At 48.3% G+C, this 27,292-nt stretch overlaps 1 protein-coding gene across 1 annotated transcript in view; it reads left to right on the plus strand.

The window, feature by feature from the left end:
* The first annotated feature begins 11,215 nt into the window (after positions 1 to 11,215).
* Positions 11,216 to 27,292, plus strand: part of OBSCN (obscurin, cytoskeletal calmodulin and titin-interacting RhoGEF) — a 159,905-nt gene continuing 143,828 nt past the window's right edge. The window contains exons 1-6 of the mRNA XM_057370883.1: positions 11,216 to 12,338; positions 17,718 to 17,987; positions 20,048 to 20,308; positions 22,785 to 23,087; positions 24,161 to 24,427; positions 25,248 to 25,523. Coding sequence (XP_057226866.1) covers positions 11,216 to 12,338; positions 17,718 to 17,987; positions 20,048 to 20,308; positions 22,785 to 23,087; positions 24,161 to 24,427; positions 25,248 to 25,523 — 2,500 coding nt within the window. The remainder of the gene's footprint in view (positions 12,339 to 17,717; positions 17,988 to 20,047; positions 20,309 to 22,784; positions 23,088 to 24,160; positions 24,428 to 25,247; positions 25,524 to 27,292) is intronic.

The raw sequence follows: 27,292 nt of genomic DNA on the forward strand, positions 1-27,292 counted from the left end.
GAGATCATAAAATCTCTGAGCTCTTCCTCAAAGTCACCAAGATGTTAAAGGAAAGACACAGCTCATGTAATCCAAGAATCTACCTCATGCCTCTGGTGACTGCACAGTGCTGGGGAACAGTGAATTTCCTTTGGTTTGCTCCAAACACGGATTTATTCTGAGTTAAAGGCTGGGGGTAGACCTTGMAGACTGTTGATGTCCAGTTTGTGGAACAGCACAAATGGTCCTGTTCAGATCTCAAATCCTGCTGATTGAAGATGTGCTCAAAGCTGTCACTGGACCTTGGGCAGCCTCCCTGTGCCGCTGGGAATGTCTGTGAATCCTGCAGCTGAAACTTCACCTACAGGAGAGAGGGAAGAATGAGAAGTGTCTTGAAAAGCAGGGGTGAGATTTTACCAGAGTTAAACATTGGATAAAACCCCTCAGCCAATGCACAGGTGGATCAGGTGACACCTGAGGGTTTCTCCCCCCTAAGTCCTGTCATTTTAAAATTATTATTAATTATTATTAATTATTATATATAATTAAATTATTACTAATTTTGATCCACCCTGGGTAATACAACCCCAGAATAATTTTGGGTTGGGATAGACCTTAAAAATCATCTCATTCCACCCCCTGCCTTGGGCAGGGACACCTTCCACCATCCCAGGGTGCTCCAAGCCCCATCCAAGCCTTGTACAATTCCTGGGGAAGGAATGGGATGGTCTTTGAGACCCCTTCCAACCCAAACCATTYTGGAATTCTWAGACTCTCTTCAATCCCTGCTTTCAAAATCCCAGCCAAAACTCTTTTGCTGCCCTGGTGGTGGTGTTGTGCCCTGAAAAGTGATTTAGCACAACACCTCGCCATGCCTTCAGAGTCTTGGACTGTGCAGCACCTTATCTGCTTTGTTTACTGCCAAAAATAAGCATATCTTGCAGTTCACTCCTGATGTTTGCACAGAGCTGAAGTGGTTGTGGGGGASCCTGCTGGGCTCTGTCATAGCTCTTCCACCATCAGCAGAAATCAGTTTTAAACTTAAAATATTCTGATTACCAATAAAAGTYGRTGTGGACTCTRTTTTCAGGAAATTGTTTAGAAMYTAAAAAWWTTAATTGTAAATATGGAAATTACARCATGGAGACGTGGTGGATTTGCAACCCAGGTGATTTTTGTGAACGCTTTGTATTCATGAGGCAAAAAGGTGGGGAAATATAAAACCTATAAATATATATAAGGTTAAGGAGCAGAYTTGGGGTTATTCCCTTGCTTTTCCTTTGCCATTGTGGCTGCTCTTGCCTGGGGGTTATAAATAACCCCATTATTGATCTGATGCCTTTGGGAAAGAATTCCTGTCCAGTGTGCAGAGCTGATAAGGTACAGCCACCCGTTCCCAAGTCCCATTTAGCACTTGGCTTTGGGGTGGACTCTTGAGGACTGGTTCTGACCCACATTGTCCCCACAGCCCCCCAAACACACTCTTCTGATCAGGCTTTTGCCCCCTCCTGTTGCTGGGCTGTTCCGGCGGGTCCCTAAAACGCTGCCCTTTCCCCCCTGTCCCGCAGGAAATTTAATCTCCCCGGTAAATGACACCCAGGGCTATTTTGGAGCTGGGCTGTGCAGGGAAAGCGGAGCACGTCAGCGATTTGACTGGAGGAGGACAACCCAGAGGAGGGGTGAGGAGGGGGGTGGCACAGCCTAACCCTGAGCAGCAGAGCCACCGCCGGGGGACTCGAGGGGACCTTCTGCCGCACGTCCCTGCCATCGCTGGGGTTTCTGTTTTATTTCCCTGGAGGGGAAAGGGGGGGGGACCCCAAGCCAGCATGGTCTCCCCATGTCCTCTGGTCCCCTCTTCCCTCTTCCCCCTCCTTTCATCTCAGTAGGAATCGGCTTTTCCTTCCCCTGCCCAGAGCTTTGTCCTCCTCAGACTCAGCCAAGACTCCAGGTAAGCCCAAAACCTTCAGCTAAGGAGAGGTGGATTTGGGGATGTGCAGCAGGAGGTGGAGGAGGCTGCTGGCAGCTGAGGGAGGGCTGAGGCTGTTTCTGTGCAGTGCTGGAGGATGTTTTGCTTTTTGAGGCATATTTGGGGATGGAGCTGAAGGTACAGGTCATAAACCCATCCTTCCTTTGCTCTGAACCAAATGTGGATTGTTCTGCTTAATCACTTCTGAGCAAAGGTCATCCTCCAGAGCAGAGAAGTGAAGAAAAAGAGGTTTAGAGCTGTTGACTGAACTTGATACACTTTGTCCCCAAATTTGAGAGAGCACTGGGTGTTGAGAGCCTGGAAAACATACAAAGGAACACTTTGGAAAGTTTTATTTCCAGGGCATAATCTCAGTGCGGCTTTTCTCTTAGGGACATTTTTTCCTCTGAGCTCCTCTCCAGCGTCAATACAGATTCACGCTGCAGCCCCTCACCCTCCTCCCATTTCTCCAAATGGCTCTGAGGGGAGATGGGGAGAGATGGAGCTCGACAGCTGAGGCTATTTTGGGCCCTACAGCTCAATGGGGAGGAGTGACTGCAATGGCAATGACGTCCACTTGTTAAAATACAAGGGCTTAGGTCGGGGCCGTGGCTGATTGTCACCGAGGGAATTCTTTGTCCATATGGGAGCTGTGATCCTGCAGCTCCCTCATGTAGGAAATCACRTGTGCTTAAACAGGAGAGTTTCTGGGGTTGGGGGATTCTGCTGCTGCTGTTCCTCTCTGGGGCTGTGTGTGAACAAAATACAGCTGGGGGAAATTCGTGATGAAATTTCTAGACTTACATTGCTCCTTTTCTGTCCCCTGGGTGGAAAACCCAGAATTAGTGTCTTTTCTCTCCATTTGTCTCCTTTACTCTCAGCTCCATGGAACAGGAGTGAGCATCACAGTGTGTCCGAGTCCTCCCTGGCACTTCAGCCTTTTGCTGTTTCCAGAGCAGCTTTGGGAGCCTTTAGACAAATAGAAGGAAAAGGTGCTCTCATGGACCTTTGAGGGGCTGATCTGTGCAGTTTTAGGCCTCTGGAAGTTTCAGAGGTGGTTTTGTAGCTCCATCAAGGGTGAAAYATGAAATTAAGTCCCCACGGTACAGTGAAACCCAAGGAAGATGAAATCCTTTCACTGCACCGAGTTTCTTGGACCTGGTCTGGTGATGGAAAGTGGTTGCTGCCCATGTAGATAAAAGCAGGATGAGCTTTTTGAAACATGTCTGTCTCTGTATCAAAGAGGAAAGATAATGAGTGTTTTACCCATGTAATTAACAAATGGCTTTAATCTCTGGTGGTTGTTAYGAAGCGTGTACCGCTGCCGTGTCTGGAAGGTGTCTGACCCTCTTGCTCGGTAACGCTCACAAACCACCTGATCTGTTCTGTTCCTTGCTGGAATTTTCTAAATGGTTTAACCTTTGTTTGCTGTCAGTCCTTGGAAACATCCAGGCTATYGATCAAGGATCAATAGTGGCAGTGTGAGGTGATGCAGGTCCCTCCTGAGGCACTTGGTGYGTTTTTAGCCCTACCCTGAAGGTCAGAGCTGCCTTGAGCTTCTCCTTTTCCCTGAGGGCTGCTCACCATGTTTAACACCATGCCAGCCCCTGACCTGCCATGACCTTTCCCTCAACATCTCCGTGAATTTTGGCAGGGATGGAGGTGGTGGATGGGAGGGAATGCAGACAAGCCTTACTCTGGTTGTATTAGAAGCTCCTTGCAGAAGGTTCCGTGTGCTGCAGGTTCTCCGTGTCCAGCATCCCCAGTGGCTGATCCACCACAGAAACCTATCCCATCTGCTCATCCAGTGACCTTTGGGCCTGCCAAAATCAGTTCTCCCTCACTGAAGTGGAATTCCGAGTAGCCCAGGCTAAGCCCTGAGCCCAGCTCCTCAGCGACAGATACCGTTCCTCCTGCAGTAGAGCGGGATAAATCCTGCCCTCCCTGGATTAGGGCGCTGGCGCAAACCCGCGCTGAGCCCCGATTTAGGGGTGTGATGGGCAGGGAGCACTGGCTGTGCTGGTGTGCATTTCACCCTCAGAGCTCCCTGTCTGCTGTGACAGCTCGCAGGCACCGCCAGAGCCCGGCTGATGTCACCCAGCCCGCAGCTGACACCGAGCACTTGTGCCGTTCCAAAGTCGTCCTGGAAGTGAGAGGGCAGCCGGGTTACTGCTGTTCTCCCTCAGCAGGATTTTAAACATCAAAGGAAACCCAAACTTCCCATTTGACRACTCATCCACTTCCCTTCCCACCCACAGATTCCATTTCCTGGTGTTTTTAGATGGAACAGTACAAACAGATAAGTCATGTAAATCACRGTAATACCAGTGCTGCCTTGATTTTTATCTGGAGCTTCTGGTTTGGTGATGTTCTTTGAAAGCTTGGGATTCAGAGACAGGAGGTTCCCTGTAAGTCTTGACTTTCATGTCAGGAAAAGGAGTTAGAGGCTTGGAAGCTGGCATTGCAGAGGAAGCCCAGGAAATGTGAACTCTAAAGGCAAGAAAAATACCTCAAATCAGTATTTTTTACTTGGACAAAAAAAGGGTAAAAGGAGATTGAGGAAATGAGCAAACAGGTCCATAGTGGGCCCTAATGTGGTATTGAGGAGATCTCTGTGCTTCTGATCTGTGTTTAGACCTTGGTGATCCCTTAGGTTTAATTATGTCCCCAAAGTCTCCAATTTTGCAGCTGTGCTACTCGTGGCCCCCTTCGTCTCAGGAATTTTTCATGAGATGGATGACACGGTGCTTTTTGCTCTTTGTCCTGAATCCTGGTGGACAGGATTCTCTTTCTAACCCTTGAATGGAAAGGCTTGGATAGAGAATAACCTGTTACCCCTGTCCTCCTTCTCCAGCAGCATCATCACAGGCTGCTGGCAGCTTGGGGGACAATTTGGGGGGACCTCTGACTTCTCAGGGGCTGTTGAAGGTTTTCCAGCTGCAGAGCAACACTGATGAAGTAACGTGACTCCAACCCATCAGGGCAGTGAATCCCAGGAGGGTGGGATGGAGSCAGGCTGGGGGAGCTGGGGGTGCTCACCCGGAGAGGAGAAGGCTCTGGGGAGAGCTCAGAGCCCCTTGCAGAGCGTAAAGGGGCTCCAGGAGAGCTGGAGAGGGATGGAGGGACAGGATGGAGGGATGGAGGGACAGGACACAGGGAATGGCTTCAAACTGACAAAGAGAATGTTTACATGGGATATTGGGAATATGGGAGGGTGGGGAGGCCCTGACACGGAGTGCCCAGAGAAGCTGCGGCTGATCCATCACTGGAAGTGTTCAGGGGCAGGTTGGACATTGGGGCTTGGAGCACCCTGGGACAGTGGGAGGTGTCCCTGCCCATGGCAGGGGTGGCACTGGATGATCTTTAAGGTCCCTCCCAGCCCAGACCATTCTGACATTCTGTGTCACTACTATCAGAACTCTCCACCTCCTGATGAGTTCCTCTTCTGAGTCCTCCAGCAGGAACGGGACGAGTCTGTGGCTGCTTCCACTGCCAGGAGCTCGCTCCCTTGTCCATGGGAAGCTGATGTTGGAAGTGGTCGCTGGACGTGGTGGGGACAGGAGTGGGCAGAACCAGCCGTGTGGCTGAATCCTGGCTCCTAGACAGTGATTTATTCGCATTATCTGACAGCTCTGTGCTCTCATGCCTCCTTCCCCAAACACAAACCAGAGGAAATTCGAATGAATAAAGACAGAAGCAAAATTATAAGTGCTGCCAGCTTGCCTTCGGCGTGCTCAGAAATACCCCAGATAGGAATGGGATCTCTGCTGCAAATGATTAATCACAGAGGGATTACAGGGGAAACACGACACTGGCAAATGCCTGAGATTTATTGGAAAGGGCATTTGCATTGACTGGGTTTATTCATGCTTTGTTGCTGGTCCTGTCGCTTCCAAGGGAGCTGTCCTGGCACTTGCAGAGTTTTACTAAATATTTTTTAAGTTGCAGAGTTATTGGGTTTTTTTAAAGAAAAGTTTGAAGGAACATGTAAATAATCTAAATCAGAGCAATTATTGAATAAGTGGATTGCCAAGTTACATGGTAGAAATATTAGATCTTGCCCTTTCAGTGTGTTCACAAGCCTGTCCTCTCCTTGCTCCTATTTATCTATTTATAGATAAAAATGATCTATTTATCATCGTGATCCAGTGTGATGCATTTCATCCCATTTGAAATTACAAAATGTGATTTATCTTGTGCAGCCTGCCTGACCTGTTAGATGTGTTGGGTACTTACACAGCCTCATCCTTGCTGCAGGTTAGGATTTGATGCTTTTACTGGATTTCATGSTCCCAACACCCATAAAACAAGTTTTTTCCCCCTTTTTCAGACCGGGGCTAAAGATACAAGAATTGGAGGGTCTTTCTCGTAATTATGAAAGTTAGCCAGTGACAGAGCAAGGAATAAACACTGTTTTTCTTTCCATGTTAGAAAAAGATGTAAAATAACAATGACCAYGCAGAGTTTTCATTGATCCCTGGGTTTTCTTCTGCATCCTGGCCATTCATAATGGTGTAAAAACCTGTTGAGTGTGAGAGCACGTGGGGAAAGCTGGCTGAGTGTAGATAAGAGCAGGGGATGTGGGGTTTCAYCCTGCCTTAGGGGATCTGTGGACACAGGATCTCGTATTGGATGGGGAGAAGTTGCAAACACCAGCTGAGTGTTTGGGGGCAATGACAGAGGGAGGCTGGACCTTGAGGCTGCTGGAAAGAAACAACTTGGGTGGATTTGCTGCAGCAGCTCAGGAACAAAATCAGCAGCCTGGGGCAGTGGTTTYATTGTGTTCTGGGGCAGCATTTTTCTTGAGTTCTGACTGTTCTGACTATCAGGGATCCCAGGGAGCTGCTGGAGGTGTTTGGGCACAGCTTAGCACGGAGGGGCAGGGAGAGGAGGAGGCACAGGAGATTTAGGAAGTGAGCAGCATTCCTGCTCCTGTAAGAGGCAGGCTTTGAGAATGCTCCAGCAGAGCAGAGCTCTCCTCCAGCTRTGGATACATGTCCTGAGGCCCAAGTGATGGAAACAGCATGCAGAGAGATTGAGGGAAGCCAATCCTGGGTGGTCGTCCCAGGCTGGTTCCCAACAGCTCCTCTCATGTCTCTGTAGCCATCTTCGTGCTCTTTGATGGCAAAGTGAAGCAACTCTGTTTTTCTGCTCCTTTTGATGCTATGAAGATGCAARCAAGTCAGAGTGATGGATCTATCAGAGACAGCAGGAAGCCAGAAAGGATKAGACACAGCAGTGCCTTCTGAATGTGGATCCAAGTGCTTGGATGGCACAGTGCAGCTTGAAATTCAGGATAATGCCTGGCAATACCAGGACTTGAGCTCTGTATTCTGATTTTGAACTCTTGGTTACTGCAGTGGAGGGTTCTGCAGGGCTCTCCAGAGCTGAGCTCAATCTCAGCACSCCCTTGTGAGCATCGGAATGGTCCTTCCCCACAAGAGCAGAAGGYTCTGATTGTCAATCCACTGACTTCAGTGGAAATTTCCACTGACTTGAGTGTACTTTGGCTCAAGCCCCAGGCTYGTGTCTGCCCCTTCTAACCACTCATGCAGCTTTTCTGCTTGCAGCTGCACAAGTGCATGTGGAAAATGCATTTTAAAGTTCAGCTCAGAGCAGAGGTTRGAGGTGGTAAGAGGAAACAAAGAAGTTCAAACTAATTCACACATTTCTAGACCAGTTTTGAGACCAAGAGAAAAATAGATCTGTGTATTCATCGCAACTAATGTTGAAGGGGGCCACTGAACAAAAAGTCAGTTGGTCTTARCACTGGTAACTCTAAGTCAATCATTCTTTACCCTCTTAGCATTTATTAAAAGTGATTTTTTCCCCATTCCTTTCTTCCCCCCTCCCAGATTTAATATTTGAAACCTCTTTCTTTAATTTCCAAAAGTTTGTGGTAGAATAATGAAATTTGCTTAATACCAGGAAACAGAAGCAACCCAAATGGAATCATTTTTAGAATGGATGGATCTCATCTAAAGAGAAAAGTCTTTGATTGCTTCTTGTAATTTTGTGTGTTCTTTGGAGTGGGACACACAGGATAAGCCAGGACATGGTGGGGTTTTCCTGGTAAATATAGAARGATTACATTTGGTTTTGCCTTAGATCTGTGACCCAGATGAATTTTGAAGTTTGGCTCAGCAATACCATCTTCAAGGATCACAGAATATCCTGGTWTGGAAGAAACTCACAAAGACCATCAAGTCCAGCTCCTGGCCTTGCTCAGGACAGCCCCAAGYATCCCATCCTGTGTCTGAAACAGTTGTCCAAAAGTTTATTGAGCTCTCCTAACAAATACAATTTTGTATTTTTGTGCCACCCCTTTTCCAGCAGATGGATTTAACGGTAACTCATGTTTTTCAATCCCCAGCAGCATAATTGGAATGAAAATTGTAATCTGCTATTAATTTCCATGCMTAATTTGTCATTTACCTCAGCAAGTACGTTGTCATATATACTCTGTGCACATAACTATTTGCAAGCCCATCCCTGTCTTGGTATGAGAAAGTGGGAGGGGAGCCAAGAAATTGRGAAAATAATAATTTTTCCCAAGGTCATGCAGCAGGTTGATCCAACCCTCACTCCCTGATTCCATCAGTGATTTGCACATTAATATTAATGCACTRACAGGAGCTGGAGGAGGATGGAAAATGATGATTTTAGGAATTAAATCAGGTTTTTAGCCTGCTCCTACTGATTTCTGCTGGAGCAGGGAGGGAGATGGTGAGAGCACCTGCCATTGGGTGAGAGAGTGGGTGGATGTGTGGCCAGCAGAGAAGCCAAACTGCTGTAGGATTAAGAAGGATATTTCTGTCTCAGTGACTGGGTTTTATTTCCTTTCTGAGCTAYAGCACCCAGAGCCCTGGTCCTTCTGCTCTGTGCAGCACTTTAAAGGTGAAAAAACAGGGATGTGCCCACCTGGACCAGGACCATTCCTCTGGCTCAGACAGGAGCTGCCAGGACATAGGTGTCTGGCATCACGAAGCCAGAGATAAAACAGCTCAAAGAGAAATGGTGCGCTCAAATATTTTTGGAAAACYGGGTCCAGGGCCACAGGCAGGGATGAGATGGGCTTAAAGGTCCCTTCCAGCCCAGAAAATCCTAGRATTCTGTGACTTTCAGGGGGGGTTGGAGCTGGGAAGCTTTCCTTGCAGAGAGCTGTTGATGGGTGTAATCCTGCTCTCAGGGAGAGGCAGCTGGTGCCCAGTTCTTCGTGTTAACAGGGTTTAAACATTAACCAGGTTTTTAGCTGTGCTATGCTCGTCAAAGTAAGGATTACCCAGTCCATGGAAAAGGCATCATGGAGGATTAGAGGTAGATTCACTCCAGCAGAAGGGAAAGCAGCAGTGAAGAACAAGGAATATCTSTGTAGTCTCTGGTGGGGCCATGCAGGCGACGGTCGCTGTTGGATTCCTCCCGAGCTGCACAGGGATGGGTGGAGTCTGTAAAGATCAGCACCACTGGTTGCTTTTGTCTTTCTGGGRACACGGTGGCACCAGGATTGGCAGGAGCTTTAATTCTGAAGGCAGCTTGACCCTGGTCCCCTTGGCTGGTCTTTATCACCAAACAGCTGCAGGTCAGWGCACTGCTCCCTCTCAGGCAGCTGACAATGAGCAGGAGATGGAACATCTTTCCTGTGAGCCCTAAGGCCTGTAGGGCTTTTTTTGGAGGAGGGTGGCACTGTCTGGATTGCTGGGAACATTCCCCATAGCAGTTCCTTCACGTGGCTTTGCACTCCTGTGATCATAATCACAAAATCCCACAATAGTTTGGGTTTAGGTTCAARGGGTCCTTAAGGATCATCTCATTCCACCCCCTGTCATGGGCAGGGACACCTTCCACTGTCCCAGGCTGCTCCAGCCCCARTGTCCAGCCTGGCCTTGGACTSTGTCAGGGATCCAGGAGCAGCCACAGCTTCTCTGGGCACCCTGTGCCAGGACCTCCCACCCTCCYAGAGAAGAATTCCTCCCTAATACCTCATCTAAACTTACTTTCAGTTTGCTCTCATTCCCCSTTGTCCTGTCACTCCAGGCCCTTGTAAGTAGTTTCTCTCCACCTTTCCTGTAGGCTCCCATCAGGTATGGAAGGTGCAATCAGGTCATCCTGAACTCTCCATTTYTCCAGGTTTAACAATCCCATTTCTCTCAGCCTTTCAATGCCTGTGCCCMAACTGCATTCCCACTGCAGCCATGTCTGGCCCTACACCACCTGGAAGGAACTKTGTATGAACTGTAGGTACTCACTGCCTGCCTTCAGCATCCCAGGAGCTCTGCCTCAGTGGTTGGGAAGCTGGGAATAAAGAGAAATATCATCAATATMATGACAGGAATATCCAGGTGTCCTGCTAAAGGCTGGGCCTTGCAGAAGAGGTGTTTGTTGTAAGGGCTGTGTGAGTGTGAATGTGATTCAGAGAACAAGGTTTAGGAATGGGTGAAAACCAGAGAGGACAAGGGGAGACATGGAGCATGTGGTAGAAGCAGAAATAAGAGGAAGTAAAAATAAGGCAATAAAAAAAATAGCTAAGGAAAAAGAGGAAAATTAAAAAGAGCAAGGACAATGACAGAAAAGGAGACAAAGAGGAGATGAGCATAGGACAAGGAGAAATGACTTCGCATTGCCAGAGAATAGATTTAGAGGAAATATTAGGAAGAAATTCTTTACTACAGGTGTTGTGAAGTCATGGCACAGGTTATCCACGGAGAAGTGGGTTACCCACAGAGAAGTGCCCAACGCCAGGCTGCACAGGGCTTGGAGCACCCTGGGACATGAAAAATGTCCCTGCCCATGGCAGGGGGCTGGAATGAGATGATCTTTAAGGTCCCTTCCAACCTAAACCATGCCATGATTCCATTCCGGAGGCCGTATCTTGATGGGCTGACACTTCTCTGAGAATTTAGCCCCCGTTTGTTTCCCTATGGTGACAGAATTTGTCACACAGAATGACTGCAGGCCAATTTTAAAGTGCCAAAGATGGAAGGCACCATCATGTTTCTTCTGTGCTAACAACTCAAAGAATTCTGTTTTTCCCAGTGACTCCTATGGGTGAGTTACCTTATCCAAACATTTATTAACCTTAAATATAAGAAATCTTCAACAACAGAATTATTCCCAGGCCTTCTCCCCCATAATGAAGAGRACATTGAAAACGTRGCTGCTCCAGATGACAAATGTCTTGATACCAGGGAAGTGCAGCAATTCTCTGGCTGCACCCTCAGCTCTGCTCTCTCCTGACTCTTTTCTCTGTCCCCCTTTAGGAAGGAAGCCAGGATGGATTACAGCTCGCTCAGCGGAGTCCCGCGTTTCCTGACCCGGCCCAAGGCATTTATGGTGTCTGTGGGGAAGGATGCCACCCTGAGCTGCCAGATCATCGGGAACCCCATCCCAGTGGTGAGCTGGGAAAAGGATAAACTGCCAGTCCAGTCTGGGGGAAGGTTCAAAACCACGGAGGATGGGGATTTGTATCGGCTGACCATCTACGACCTGAACCTGGAGGACAGCGGGCAGTACATCTGCCGGGCCAAGAACACCATCGGGGAGGCTTTCGCCGCCGTCAGCATCAAAGTGGGCGAGGAGACCACGGTCACCGAGTTCGCTCCCTACTTCATCCAGAAACCCTCCAACATCAAAGTGACCTTGGGGGAGGACGCCATGTTCAAATGCAAAGTGCAGGGCAGCCCTCCCCTGTCRGTGAACTGGGAGAAGGATGGCAGATACCTGAGGAACAAGGCAGACGCCGGGCGCTTCCAGATCGAGTCTGCGGGCGAGTCGAACGCTCTGACCATCCAGTGCGCCCGGCTGGGGGACAGCGGCACCTACACCTGCCGGGCGGAGAATCTCCTGGGCTCTGCCAGCGCCTCGGCCGCGCTGGTGGTGGAAACGCACGGCTCCTCCAACCCGGGCAGTAACTTTGACGCCGGCTGCGGCAAGACGGCCTCCCTGCTGTCCCACCTGCAGAAGAGGCGGGAGGAGATCAGGAAGATGGACATCTCCCACGGGACTCTGGACGCGGCCTCTGGCCAGCCGTACTCCGCCGTGGAGGGGCTGTCGGGCATCGGCTACRGCCTGTCCCGGGACTACGAGCGGGCGGCGGGACTGACCAAAGGGGCCCGCAACGCCACTTTYGGGGCGCTGACCCGCACGTGCAGCGTGACCGAGGGGAAGCACGCCAAGCTCAGCTGCTATGTCACGGGCGAGCCCAAGCCCGTGATTGTGTGGAAGAAGGACAACGAGGTCATTTTGGAAGGCCGGCGGCATGTCATCTACGAGGATGACCAGGAGAACTTTGTGCTGAAGATCCTCTTCTGCAAGCAGACCGACAACGGGCTGTACACCTGCACGGCCTCCAACCTGGCGGGCCAGACCTACAGCTCYGTGCTCGTCACCGTCAAAGGTGGGTGCTGGTGTTTGTCACCGGGGTGGGTGTGCCTGCGAGGAGACACCTCTGAATTGGGGTGGGGGCCTGAACAAAACTGCTGCTACCAAACTGCTGCAGGGGAGTGTGGTTACGTGTGGGTAAAGCCTTCCAGGGGGAAGGGGTTTTTGCACTTGGATAGAGGACCTGGGYAGAGTCCTGTCACTGGCTGTTTTCAAGGAAGAGCATTAAAGAAGTGTCAGGCAGGGGGGTATGAGGTGGAACTGGCTGGTTGTGRGGCAGCTGGGAGGCACCAGAGCTCTGTCAGTCCTGGCTTTGCAGTGATGTAAGAGATCTGTTCCTGTGCTCTGGGTCAGTGGCTGCCAGTGCCCCGTTCCACCCTCTGGGCTTCAGCCACAACTGGGTTTGTGTTCACCGCGGGTTTCACTCAGACGTGCCGTTTACAGTAGTGATGGAAACCCCTCCCTACAAGGCTGCCTTGGATCCCCTGGGGCACCCTCTCCAACTCTAATTACAGTCCAGCTCAGTTTTCCTGTGCAGTGAGCCACCAGCAGCCTTGTTCTTGCCAGCCTCTCCAGCCTTGTCCCTTGTGTTGCTGGATAACCTGTGTTCCTTGCATGCTCCCAGAAAATCTGCCAGGTCTGGGATGCCTCTGTTTGCTGTAGTCAGTGATGAAGAACCTGCCTTCAGAGGGTCCCTCCACACTGCTGGAGGTCAGACCAACTTCTTCAGAGTGACACAGAATTTTTATAGAATCCCAGAATGGTTTGAGTTAGGAGGGATCATCTCATTCCAACYCTCTGCCATGGGCAGGGACAGCTTCCACCAAACCAGTTTKCTCCAAGCCCCTTCCAACCTGGCCTCAAACAATCCAGGAAGSTCTAAGTTTTCCAGCTGCTCTCCCACTTGGCAAGGGGGCAGCAGGCAGTTTGCAACCCAGACAACACCTGTAAAGGAGATGTGAAAGGATTTTGCCACTTGAGGGGTAAAATTGATGCTTTACAAAATAAATTAGAAATCCAAATAAGCAGGAGAGATCTGTCTTCATACTCAAGACTCTCAGCTTCTATTTGATTTTTTGGACCTCTCCTTTTGCACTCAGGGTCTTTTCTGTCAGTGGCTCAGTSCYKGTGTCCATCAGTGATACCTGATCCGTGGGACTCACTGGCTCTTGTCCCACCCATTGCTGTCCCTTGGAGGTGCTGAGTGGTGTTGGGAAGGGCATTTGTCCTCTCCCATAAAACCATGATTACTTCACGAGCTGGGTACTTGGAGCTGAAGCTCAATCCTGGCCCTTGGGTGGGTGATCATTTTGAGGATGGTTTGAGCTCTGTTCCCTGCCCTTGCAAAAAAAAAAAAAAAAACCAAACAGCCCCACTCTGCTTGTGCKTATCTGATTTTTCTCAGTGGCTGCAACCTGCTCCAAAGGAGGTGGGGAAAGCATGGGAAGCAGCCAGGCTGGGAGCAAGCACCAYGGGAGAAGGTTATTGATCCGTGTCCGTTGTGCAGAGGCGCCCGTGAGTCAGAGGCTGGAGTGGAAATGTTTATGGATTGTTTCGTTGTTACGCTGCGCCACGTTTGGCTCTGTCCAGGCCAAGGCTTGCCATGGAAAATCTACGTGTGTTGGTTATTATTAGGCCCTGATAAATGACCCTCCTTTGTGTCACCAGGAGTTCTTCTCAGCCCTCCCAAGACAGGCCAGAACGATGCAGCAGGAAAAAGAACTTTTAATTCTGTTGTTTACGTCACTGGTGATGCCATTGGCTCGTTTGCCATTGGGTTTAGGGAGGGAGATCAGGAGATCACCTTGCCATGCAAACTTYTCTTTGCTCAGTCATGTGGAAGAGTTGGATTCTCTAATCAGTCACTCTTAGAATGACAGAATCAGGATGGTTTGGGCTGGAAGGGACCTTTAAAAAAATATCTAATTCCAACCTCCTGCCATGGGTAGGGATGCCACTCACCAGATCAGGTGCTCAGGGCCCTGTCCAGGCTGGCCTTGAACAATTCCAGGGATGGCACATCTACAGAAAGCCTCCTATACTCTGTCAGTGTAGATCCTAGGGACCTAAGAAGCCAGGGACCCAACACTTGTGAACACTTTGCTGAGCCCATGCCTTAAAGATCACTGAACTGGGAAAAAAATGGGATTTTTGAGCTGTTCCTAAATGAGATTTAGCAAAACAGACCTAAATCTTCAAGGAGAAGGTGCAAGGCAGAAGATCACTCTCCTAAATAAGGAAAACTGAAGCTTGATYAGATTAAGAAATATGTCTGGAACAGGGATAAATGTTAACCAGGGACAGATATRAAATGAGTTGGGAAATTCTTCCCAAGAGCAAACCTTTAACAAACCAAGGAGAGGGGAGGGTGGGAGGAACATAAATAACCAGCCAGGGTTTCCTGAAGGCTTTGGAGATTCCCCTAGGCTGTGTGTAAAGTTAGTGAGAACAGAATTCAGGTCTCCATCCTGGGCCAAGCYGTGTTCGCTGGAGTCCCTGAATAAAGTAACTAGATACTGGGTGAGAAGGTCAAAGTTTACCAGCCAAACAGGATAGAGACGGTAAAAACACCCTGGTACAGAGGCCACTCCACTCTCCCTCTGATCAGATGAGATTTTGGGTGACCAGTGTCATGACAGTCACGTTGGAGATCTGAAAGAGAGCTGCAACTTGAGAAATAGGGAGGGAGAAGGAAACTTGGAAGGCACAGTAACTAGGAGGATGGAAGGCACAGTAACTAGGAGGATCAAAGGCACGAGATGGTGGAAACCTGTCCATCCACCTTTAGCCAGCACTTGTTGGGGAGGATTTTCCATATTCTCACCTTTCCTGGGTCGTTTTCATTAGGCAGAGGGAAAACTTGCCTCTGTAATTATAAATGTGGGAATTCCTGCAAAAAGAAAGAGGAAATGTAGGCAAGTGAGAAAGTGAGGTCCAGAGGACAGATGTGCCTTGAGAAGGTTAAGAAAACATTGGCTTCTCTGCAGGCTGCACCTATTCTTAGCAAAATATGTGTTAGCAGGACTTACTTTTTAAAAATAACATCATCTCATTGCCAGTTTGCTTGCTAGGGACCAAAYAGAAAAGCCTATGATGGTCTGGAGAAATACCTCCTCAGGATGAGCAGCAAAAKTAATCTCTGACCTAAGTTCCTGCAGTTTCCTGCTAATTCCATGAGCTGCTCTTGCTCAGGGGTTTGCTCTGCTGTGCCTTTCACATTTTTCCCTTTGGCTGGTTTTTGCAGCTCTCCTGTTTTCTCTTATTTGCATCTCTCTGAATCAGGCAAGGGGCTGGTTATGGGCCAGATTATTTGGGGTGCTGCTCTCAGGAGACCTGCACTCCTTCTGTAGCCCCCTGACCAAACCCAACCCCCTCTGCCTGAGCMGGCACGCTCTAGACCTCGTAAAGAGCATGGAGATACGCTCAGGAGGAGCAGCCTGGTGGGTTTGGGAGCCACTCTCCCATCTCCCAAGCCATGTGCTGGGTTCATGCTGGGTTTCGATGCAGTTTATCAGCTGCTGTCTCTCTGAACCTCCATTCAGAGGCAGATAGGATGTGTGTGCACATGTCAGCAGGATGAAAGCAGAGCTGTTTTCAGAGGGTATCTGTGATCCCCAGTCTGCCAAACATAGCCTTGTGCTGCCTTTTTCCCTGTCTGCAAGAGCAGCACTGTTATTGCAACCCCTTCATAAGAGTCAACCAACTCTTCTGGGCTTGTTCATTTCAGAGCTTTTACCCAGAACAGCTTTTTTTTAAAATTTATTTTTTCACTTTTGGTAGTGCTTAGTGACTGTAAAGGGAGAAGGGATGATGATATGGCCAGCTGCTCCAAGTGTGGCAGTGCACTTGTGTGCTTCTCAGGTGCAGCTTGTTTCTTTTTGGCCCTCGTGCAGCTCTGTGTGTTCCCGCTGTCAGCTCCAGCCTCTCTCCTGTCTGAGGGCTGCATCGTTCTGATAAAAGCCTTCTTGGCCTCACAGAATCCCAGGTTTGGACTGGAAGAGATTTTAAACCTCATCTCCTTCTACCCACTTCTATCCCAAGTTGCTCCAAGCCCTAATGTCCAGCCTGGCCTTGGACACTGCCAGGGATCCAGTTGTGGATCCACAACTTCTCTGGGCACCGTCTGCCAGGGCCTCACCACCTTCAGAATAAAGAATTTATCATAATATCTCATCTAATCCTGCTCTCTTTCAGGAAAAGAAAGCAAAAAGAGATAATCCCCATCTGAAGTGTGGAGAGTGGGCAGAGCAGCTCTGTGTAACCACAGCTGAAGGCTTTGACTTGCCTTAAACTGAGGTGCATTTAGGCAAAACATTTTTAAAAAATATGGCCAARGTGACATGGTGAGTTAGTGCCACCTTCCTGCTCCTGGACATATTTTTTTGGATTCCCAGCCAGGTTTTAACCTCTGGATAACAACCAAGGTAGACCATAGCATTGCTCACTCCAGGTGTACTGTCGGGCCTTTAGCGTCTGGTGTCTTATTCAAACTGAAAGAGGGGAAGTTTATGGCAGATATCAGGAAGAAATTCTTTACTGTGAAGGTGGTGAGGCAGGATGGAGTCACAGAAATCAGCTGGGAGCTGGCCCAGCTGTTAGCAGAAGGGGAAGGGACATACCAAGGYGTGATCTCTCCCAAAGCACGAGCACTGTGTCAGCCTGTGACAYGGCTGTGGCACCAATCCCATGGCCGTGACCGCCGCCTGTCCTCTTCATCCAGCTCCCTYTCTCCACTTTAGGGCTGGGGTATCAGGGTGATGTCACAGCGCAGCTGTCGYTGGAATTCAGCATTGTTCAGCCCCTGAAATGACTTCCCTCACTGTCAGGCAGCTGCTTTGTGTGTTTGATCTATGYTTGGGTTTGGCCCTGGGCCAGAGTGCTGCAGCCCCACTGCTGCAGGAGGGCAGGGGCAGGGGGARACTGGGGCTCRTTCTCAATTTMTTTTATTGTTGTTGACAAACAGAGYCGTTGGTGCTGGTGGAGAGAGCTAAAAACTCCTCCATTTGTGTTTTCACTCATTCCTGACCTGTGCACAGCCACTTCTCACCTCTCTGTGYCCATTCAGATCACTCTGCTGAGTTTTTTTCTGCTGCCAGACCCCTAAAACTTTGGTTCTTTCATCGGCTGACCAGCTCAGCTGCTCACTCCCACCTGGAATTGCTGCCCATGACCRGTTTGTTTGCTGTTGACCCAGSTCTAGCAGRATTCCTTTSAAAGGCTTTGCTMCAGCCTGGCCTTGGACACTTCCAGGGATYCAGGAGCAGCCACAGCTTCTCTGGGTGATTTGTGCCASAGCCTCACCRCTCTCAGMATAAATAATTTCTTCCTAAAATCCCATCTAGGCCTARTCTCATCACAAACTCTCATTTCTCCTTTCTGTTTTTACCCTCTTAAGAACCGTCCATACCCTTCAAGGCAAAACTGAGGGATCTYGAAGTGAGGGAGAAGGAATCTGCCACCTTCCAGTGCGAGGTGCCCRTTGCTGCGACAGAGACAGCCTGGTTCAAGGAGGAGACCAAACTGCAGCAGAGCAAGAAGTACAACATCGAGGAGGAGGGCACCTACCGCCGGCTCACCGTGCAGAACGTCACCGCGGACGACGACGCCGTCTACATCTGCGAGATGAAGGAGGGCAGCAGGACCATCGCAGAGCTCTCTGTCCAAGGTGAGAAAGGCTCTCGGTGCTTTAGCTTGGCCACAAGTGTGAGGTTCACACGTGAGAGCCCAGACTCAACCTCATGAGCGGTGCTTACCCTGCCCATGTGGGCACTGAAGAGGAGCAGGGTCCCTTATGGTGTGAGAGGGTGGTCAGTGGGTTCCTGGGGTTCCTGGACACAGGGTCACACAGCAGGGACAGCTCATGTTGGTGCAGCCCTGCTGAAGGTTTTCTTGAGCTGTAGCCTGGCCCTGCAGACTCTCCTTAAAGACCCCAAGCATAAGACCGGGGCCCGGGGACCCCAAGTGTCCTTGGGACCCCAAGTGTCCTCGACACTGTCACACGTGTCTTGTCCATTGTCCAGTGAGTGAATTGGTGAGCCTTGTCCAAAAGTGCTGCTGACCACACTGGGCAGTGGGTTTAGCAGATGTGGTTCGTGGCCAGATGTGTGGTGCAGGCTGCAGTCAGCACCAGGATGGTTTAGGTTGGAGAGCACATCCACACTCCAGATCGCTGGCAGGAGAACACACCCATACTCCAGATCCCTGGTGGCTGGAGCTGTTTCCTGTAGTTTGAGAAGGTGACAAGGAAAGGACAAAGTGTGGAAATCCATGTCCAGTTGTCCTGAGTCTGGTGGTTTCAGRCTGAAGTGGGAGGAGGTGTGGTGTAGGTGTCTCGCTGTGAGTACACGCAGATCTCAGAGCTGCAGGCACTGGAGATGTCTCACAGCCACAGATTGCTCCTGACCTGGCTCACTGGAAGCCTGATTATACTCCCAGGGGAACCAGAAGGATTTCTCCACATATAAATCACTCCAAGACAGCTAGGTGATGGTCATCATTGTGCAAATTCCTTTTTGTACCACCAGGAACGATCTGGGAGTACACATAGGTGGATGYAGAGGGGAAAATCTAGTCTGGAAGCACAGGGGAGTTGAGACTGGCATCTTTCTGTTGCACCTTCTGTCAGGTTWGGAACAGCCAGACCCTGTGAGTGTGTTTGGCCCAGCAGGACAGCTGGTATTTTTTTCACTTGTTTGTGCTATAATGGTATGTTCCATGCCAAAGAGAGTGACTGAGCCAGGTGGAGCTCTCYGGAGGGAGAGGATCAGAGCCTTCCTGGGGCAGCCTTGTGCCTGTCCTGGGAGGGGATTGAGAGAGCAAGGTGGGGTTGGCATGGTGCCAGAGGTAAAGAACTRTGGGAAAGGGGCACTGCTGAGGGCAGGGAGGTCAAGGAGGAGGAGAAGCAGAAAATCAGAATCTTGTCATGAAACCTGTGCCTGATCTGTTGCTTTATGAGGGATTTTAGAATTGCTGCTCATTACACAACTCAGAATGATCTGCTTGGGCAAAGCTTGTCAGCTCACAGTGACTGCTCTGCAGCTGGAGCCAGCTACCAGCTGTCTTTTGGGGAGGTTTCTGAAGTTTTGTCCAATCTTTCCTATGAACAGCCATATCTTAGAKCTTTGAGGTAATCCTAGTAAGTGATGGCAATCGCAATCACTTGGAAAGGACATAAATTCATGCAATGTGAATTTCTGTGTTGACACAAAGAAGAAACCCGAGGTTTTCAGTGTATTTCTCATTAATTCACGTGCCTGGTGTGTCTGCCATGTTGGTTATGTAATTTACTGGTAACTCTGATGAAGGCAAAATCCCAAAAGCAGAGGGGAGACCTGTCTGGCTTAGGGCTGACCTGTTCTAGCAAAGTTTAAATTTGAATTCCCAGCATAYGTGGGCAATGAAAGCTGTCAAATCTGTTCTTGGCAAGGCCATGTGTATCTTGTTTATCCAGCAGCAGACTCTGCTTGGTAGGCAAGAAACCTGAGTGACTGCAGTCAAACAAGATCTGCTTTTCTCTCTTTGAAGGCCAAAATGGGTCCTTGGGACCATCTGTTCTGTGTGACTCAGAGCCTTGGAATTCATTTGCAGGTGTCTGCATGGTGTCCATAATGACACCATGATTATTTGATTGCGTGTGGACTGGTCCTGTTTCGGTCTGGATGGTCCAGTGCCGCCAAAGTTYTTATTATTTCTATTTTCTGACTGCGATCCCTTTCTGATCTGAAGGGAACATCATTAAAAAACTTCCACGGAAAACCGCCATCTTCGTCAACGACACAGCCACCTTCTGCGTGGAGCTGGACAGYGACTGCCAGGACGTCCGGTGGCTGAAGAACAAGGAAGAGGTGAAACCCAGCGACCGCATCTCCATCACGCGCTCCGGCAAACAGCACACCATGACCATCCGCGAGTGTAAGGTGGAGGATGCTGGGGAGATCGCCTTTGTGGCCGACGAAAGCAGGACTTCCACCCAGTTCACTGTGACCAGTAAGCTTCTCTTTTCTTTGGCCCTGGTGCTGTGTCTTGTCACGGCTGCTCCTGTGGTGGTGGCACTGTTGTTTCAGGTTTGGTGTCCAAAACCAGCTGAAGGTTTGATGTCTGCCACAAAAAGCCAACAGGCTGACTCTGAGTGTTGTGAGATGTTTGGAGGGATCAAAACAGAGAGAATATCTGTAGAATCAAGGAATTGGCWTGGGTTGGATGGGATCATCTCATTCTATCCCCTGCCATGGGCAGGAACACTTTAYACTATAGACCAAGTTTTTCAGCTTCTTGTCCAGCCTGGCCTTAAACACTTGCAGGGATGAAGCATCCACAGTTTCTCTGGGCAAGAGCAGTCCTGGGAAAAGAGCACAGMACAGACCTATATCTTACTTGACAGAGCAGCAGCATGTGCAATGTAGTTGAGACTGGTTCGAAAACAAAATTTTGGAGAAGTTGTCTAATTTTATTTGGCATTATTTTGATGACGCTGCATTTCCTAGGCAACATCTGCTTCATTTCAGACAGAAATAGATGTGTTTTCTGGCTCTGCTGCGGTTCTGGTTCATAYATGAACAAATCATCTGTGCCAGTCACAATTTGGGAAGAGTAATGCTTCTTTTCTCCCACCACTGCAATTGGTCAGTGGCAAAAAGGAATCTTTAATTTAAGTATTTATAATTGCTKTGTTATCTAAACTTTGTTGGACCATTCTGTTGCTATTGAACTGAAATGAGGTAAAAATGAGAGAAGTGTCACATTTGGCTTTGTGAGAGTTTCTAAGGTATTTGTAAAGCTGTAACAGCCAAACAAGCACCTRTGCAATAGGAACAATAAAGCACAGTTTGATTTCAGACTCTGTTGTCTGAATTATGAAGGAAGTGTTGATTCATGAAACAGAAAACATAAGAAGCTGCCTTCCCACAAACAGGTATCGCYGAAGAAAATATTGCATTACCRTTTCTGATGGCAAGGTCAAGAGATYGCATTCTGGGGCTTAGTGTTCAGCATAATGTTACCCTAGGGGGACCTTTGACATCTATCTGCGAGCAGCAGTTACTGACAGGCTGGTAACTGTGCACCCCAAAACACTCCTGAGCCTATTTATGTAAGGAAGGAAAAGCACATCGCCCTGAGATTTCCTATTTTTACACTTGGGGCGTATYGGATTTACCGCTTGGTGGATCCTGTGTGCTATGCCCACACCTTTCTCAATTAGCTCAGTGAGGTTGGTGGTGGCTGTGCTAATTATAAAATATACAGACAATGTCTGTGCATTATTTGCTCTGTATCTCACATGGTTACCATGCCCATTTTACAGATGGGTAAACTGARGCAGAAAGGCRATCAGTTGTTTTAATTTTTTAATTTACTTTTTAATTTAGGCTCATCAGCAGGCTCCCACTACAGTARTGTGTGATTGTTTCACCCATCTCCCACCCTTCTTTAAGCTGGGATTAATTGCTTCTGGCTGTGCTGTTCTCTGTGGGRTCACAGCTGGAGYCTGGTTGATTGACTTAACACAGACACCTTTCAAATAGCCAAAATTAAATGAAATKAATCCTTTGCCATGTCAGTAGAGGTGTAACTAGAGCATATCAGATAATTCCTCATGACCATATCACTGGCAGCACGTACTGAATAATTCTGATGGAACTTGGGCCTCCTCTAAAGGCTTCAAGAGGAAAGAAAAGGTAAAAATAAATATTATGTAAATACCTGCAGGAATAAGTTTGTGGTCTCAGGTACACAGGAGCCACATCTTCTCAATGGTAAGATCTCATGGTGGGGACATGTTTTTATGTAACTTCTTTTTGAAGTTAACTCCCTATCCCAAAAGCTGGTTCTACATAAATTAGCAAAACACAGATCTCAAATGATATCCCTCTTGGGAGACACAGTTATCACACACCTTCTGAGTGAAGGTGACAGAAAATTCAGGAGCAGGACAGATAAAATTCAGAACCCAGATGAAAGAGGCTGCAGAGAACATCTGAATCTGTGTACCACGCTGAGCCCTCTGTAAAAGGTTTGAACAACCTTTGCCGATGGTTTTACCCATTTTTTTTGAGAGAAAATAAGAAGCTGAGTGTTAGTCTGCTTTGTGCAGGAGCTGTCTAGGGCAGAAGTGTGAGCCTATGCCCAGGACTGCAAACTAAATTTTATGAAATGTTTGTTGAAGACTCTCTGTCTGTGTTGACATTTGTAATATTGTGAAGAAATCACAGATTTTTAGCTCTGGAGACACAAGTACTGAACATTGGTTTGGACTCGATATTGGATGATGGTGATCCTGTGATCTTTGTGTGATACAGCCCAAAAGCATCTTCCATCCATTCTCTTGCTTTTCCATATCACATCAATGTTTTATGGCYGTTTATTTAAGCAAGCCTGACTTTTAGTCCAGTGCAAGCTATTTCAGCTTTTCTGCTCTGATGTGAACTTATTGCTTTGTTYTGCTTCATTTCTTTCCCCTGCTCAGCTCCCAAAAAACCTCCCACCCAAGCCCCAGCTGACCCTGTGGTGAAAAATAAAACAGAAACCTCAGTGACTCTGGCATGGTCCCCTCCGAGGATGGACCGGCCCATTCCCATCGATGGATACATCGTGGAGCGCAAGAAGCTCACCGGCTTCACCTGGGTCAGGTGCCACGAGTCGCATGTCCCTGTCCCCGAGCTGACCGTGAGCCACTTGCCAGAGGAGGCTGACTACCAGTTCAGAGTGTCCGCGGTCAACGCCTACGGACAGAGCCCCTTCCTGGAATTCCCTGGCAGCCTGCACCTTGGTGAGCACGAAAACGGGGTGCTGGGACACGTGGGTGCTTTAAAAACATTTTTCATGACTTTGAGGATGGAGCAATGGCCCAGCAAATCCTCTTTCCTTTCACTGCTGGTTCTCCTGCGTCATGCCAACCACTGAGCTCCACCAAAGTGAGGGAGAGAAAAGTCCAAAACCCCCAAAGTGGTGGTGGCTGGGTTTTCTGTRGTAATGCTGTGGGTGTGTTCATATTCCAATATCCCACATCAGGCTGTGGGACACGCAGAGCTCCCTGCTGGGGATTTAAACCTGTGCGTGCTTTTTCTTCACCTGCAATGAAAGGAATAATTGAGGTGGCCTTAGGATATAATTTTCAATATAGATAGACATGAGATAGCGATCCTGCTACATAGACCATGAGATCTTGTACCTAGAGAATGTTTATGGGTGATCACACCATCATGAAAACCAATTTTCAGCCAGTCTCTCTTTAACTGTAGAGTTTCCAGGAGAAATCCAGGTGGTTTGCTTTATTTCTAGGATGCCAGTGTGCCCATAGAATCATAGGGTGCAATTGGATTTCCTCTTTCTTTGATTCACTGCACTGGAAAATATCTGTACAGATGCTGAGCAGCCACATAAGCTTTGATCATGCACTGTTTTGTCATTGTGCCACCCTTTTCTCTTGCTGTCTGAACACACTTGTGTTGTCCTAGAATATCTAGAAGTGACTAGTAAGGATATCCAGAAGTCACTCCTTCTAAAATCTAAGAACAATATTGGCTGTTAAATCAATAGCACACTTGTAGGGGGACCTGGGTGTTTCTGGCTTATGCCTCTATAAATTTTTGGGATTACAAAAAAACAAAACCATAAAATATGTCTGTTGTTCTTGACCTGCAAAGACAAGACTCCAGAGGTCACTTACTGTGGCTGAAGGAAACAAATCCTGCAGACAAACCTTCAGTGCATGACAATTGTATGAGGCTGTGTGAATTTATTCTCATGTCTTGTTTACCCTGAGACCTTTSTTATTAGGGTGAAGTATCCTCCAGCATGACAGTGCTGTCTTGTTCTCAGAAATGTGTTTTTCCTCCCCAGAACCTGTCCTGGCTGTGAGAACTCCCCTGACAGCAGCTGAAGTTGCCCCTGGAGGGGATGCCCTGTTCACTGTCGACCTTACCAAGGTGTGTTCTGGCACCTGGTACCTGAATGGCAAAGTCCTACAGGAGAGTGAGACCCACATCATCCAGAGAACCCAAACCACCCACACCCTGATCATAAAGAACGTTACCAAGAAAGATGACGGGGCAGAAGTGAGATTTGTTGCCAATGACATTGACACCAGCACCAAGATGAGAGTGAAAGGTATTTATTGTTCATCACTGTCCTTTCTTCTCCCAGTCAAGGGGCGGTTGCTGGGACCTGATGATGKGAACTGGGGCTGGGGGCTTTCCTTGGTGTGTGGGAAGCACCTGGAATTGTGTCATGTGGTTAATGTGGGTCCTGGAAATGTTCTCAGATGAGAGCTCAGAGTTGATCTCACCAGCTGGTGATACCTGAATCAGAGYGCTTTGTAACAGCTCACAGATTTCTGTCAGATTTCTGCCAAATTTCTGTCCTTCACAACCATCATTCAGTGGATTCTGTCACCAAATCTGCCACTAATTCACCTTAAAATCCTAATTTCAGCTCCAGGTTTGACCAGTCTCTTTGACTGTAATAGTCTTTCAAAAGTAAAGGAGCATTAATTGCTAACAAAGCTTTTCTTGTAGGTTTTTTAGTCCAGCATGTATGGGATGTACAAATCCTGGAATTTGATTTCTGATCAGGTTTTTCTCTATGAAATGACAGTAAAATCTGTGCCTACCACATTGCATGGCAAAACACCATGAATTGATAATGAATCCTTTATTCTGGAATAATGTGTTTGGCTTTGGGAGAAGATCTCTGCGGAAGCATGTTTAGAATATTATTCATCAGTAGAAAAGAAAAGTGAGTTTTTTTCTTCTTAGTGACTCTGGCAATAAAACCATCAAATTTTCTGAACTTCAAAAAACCACTCAGTTTTGACAGGAGTGTGAGGGCAGGAACAGAGTCTAACACTTTCAGAGGTCCACAGAAGATCCATATCAGGGATAAGTTATCTGCATATAACTCGAAATAACAAAGCCTCTTGCCCTGGCAGGTGCTGCAGTGAGATTCACCAACAAGACCAAAGAYGTAGAAAAGGTCTCTGCTCGGCTGCGGGAGGAAGCCAAACTCCAGGCTGAGCTCTCAGACGCAGAGGCCACTGTGAAGTGGATGAAAGATGGGAAGGAGCTCAAGGCCAGTGAAAAATACGAGCTCCAGACCRTGGGGAAGAGGCGCATCCTGAAAATCCGCAGCACGGCCGAGGAGGATGCTGGAGCTTACGAGTGTGTCTGCGAGGGGGATAAAATGATCTACCAGCTCTCTGTGAAAGGTACGTGACTGCCTGAAACACCTGCCCTGTGATGTTGCCATCAAGGCACACAAAGGGAGTGCTCCAGAGRGATTCTGGTGATTCCCCATCAATGTCCAGCCTTGAGTGCCAATGGTCTCACAGCAGGAGAGCTGAGGGGTGAATGCAGGAGCTGGCACTGGCACGGTGRAAGGAGCTGTGCCTTCACTCGAGCTGGCATCCTGATATGCCAGAGGARTTTTGGTGTGTGTGTGTGGTYGAGYGGTGGGTAGGGCAAGGTGCTCTTGAAAAATCCAGCCCCAGGGGCAGGACAGGACACAGGACTCCACATCTGCCCCACCCTTTCTGTGTGACATCAGGCATGTCACTGCAGAGAGAGCTCAGCTCTGATGAAGGTTCTGATTTTACAAGATCATCTTGGCATTGTGGGATTTGAGGTTTTTTCTTAATTTGTTTGAGGATTGTTTTGTTCTTTCCTGTCAATACTGTGGTGGATAAGAACAGACTTTTCACACTGGATGCCTTAACCCCTTCCTGTTTTCAAGGTGTCCGGATGTGCAGAAAAAGCAGCAAGATGGCATTTTATTTTGGTATTTCTTGAACCAGCAGTGTTTTACAGCCACCTCATGTTTTGGGCAGTTCTTCTTTTATGGCAGTCTCTGCCTTTACCCTGAAACCAAYACCACTGAGACTCCTTCTTGCAAACCTTCCCATTTGTGCACTTCCATGAGCTATAGTAAAGTTGTCTCTACTTTGAAGGGGACCAGGTTTTGCCGAAAAGTCCCAGTTTATCCCCAGACTGTTCCTCACTTGGATGATCAGATGTCTGTTGAGGTTCAGAGCACAACAAAACCCCAGAGCAATGGGGTTTTTTTTCACATTTGACAAATTGTTTGTTTATTCTCAAAGAGCTGAAAAAAATAATTTAAAATGTGACCAAATCTATACAGAGGGGGTTTTCYGTCTGCAATTGGCACCTGCTCCTTATTTTGATTTTTTTTTCTCTCTCTCTCTGCCTCTTTAGCATTGTTTTTCATGGTGACAGTTCTTCCCACATTTAATTGAATTACTTGATGGATGTTACGTGTGCTTTTTGCTGCAATGTGACTATCAAATGAGCAATCAATGTTATTATTTTAAAATCTGTGTCGACAAACTGTGCTTTAAATGTCTGCTGTTTACAGCTCAATTCCCAGAGAATCCCAGAGAATTCCCAGAGAATCACCTTTGGTACCTCCCATCCCTGCAGGATGATGCTCACAAATGCTGGATCAGTGTTTTRCCTTTCATCAGTGACACCTTTTAGCAGCCACAGGGAATCATTTGAGGGGCAGGTCAGCTGCAAATGGCATGTGGGCATCACGTGGCTGCCRAGGGGCCACTGTGCCAAGCCATGGCCACTGTGTCACTGCCCAGGCCTCCTGCCCAAGCCACAAATGCACTCGCCATTTGTCACTGCAGTCCCTGCACTGCCCTGAGYTCCACGTGCCAGGCACCCTCTGGCACCTGACCTCCCGTGCTCAAAAGGGACATCTGAGATGTCTCCTTCAGGCTGTTCTGGTTGTGGGTTTCACTCTGGTTTCCTGAGGAAGGGAAAGATGAATGAATCAACTCCTCTCCCTCTTCTTCCTCTCAACACTTTGAATCTGCAAGTTCTTTGAGTAATGATAGTGGAGTCTCAGCACCCTTCCCTTCCCTTCCCTTCCCTTCCCTTCCCTTCCCTTCCCTTCCCTTCCCTTCCCTTCCCTTCTCCTCCCACCCTCCTCCCCCTTCCCTTCCCTTCCCTTCCC

This window comes from Malurus melanocephalus, unplaced genomic scaffold, assembly GCF_030028575.1.
Source record: "Malurus melanocephalus ecotype Western Australia unplaced genomic scaffold, MMel_1.1 scaffold_135, whole genome shotgun sequence".
Lineage (NCBI taxonomy): Eukaryota > Metazoa > Chordata > Aves > Passeriformes > Maluridae > Malurus > Malurus melanocephalus.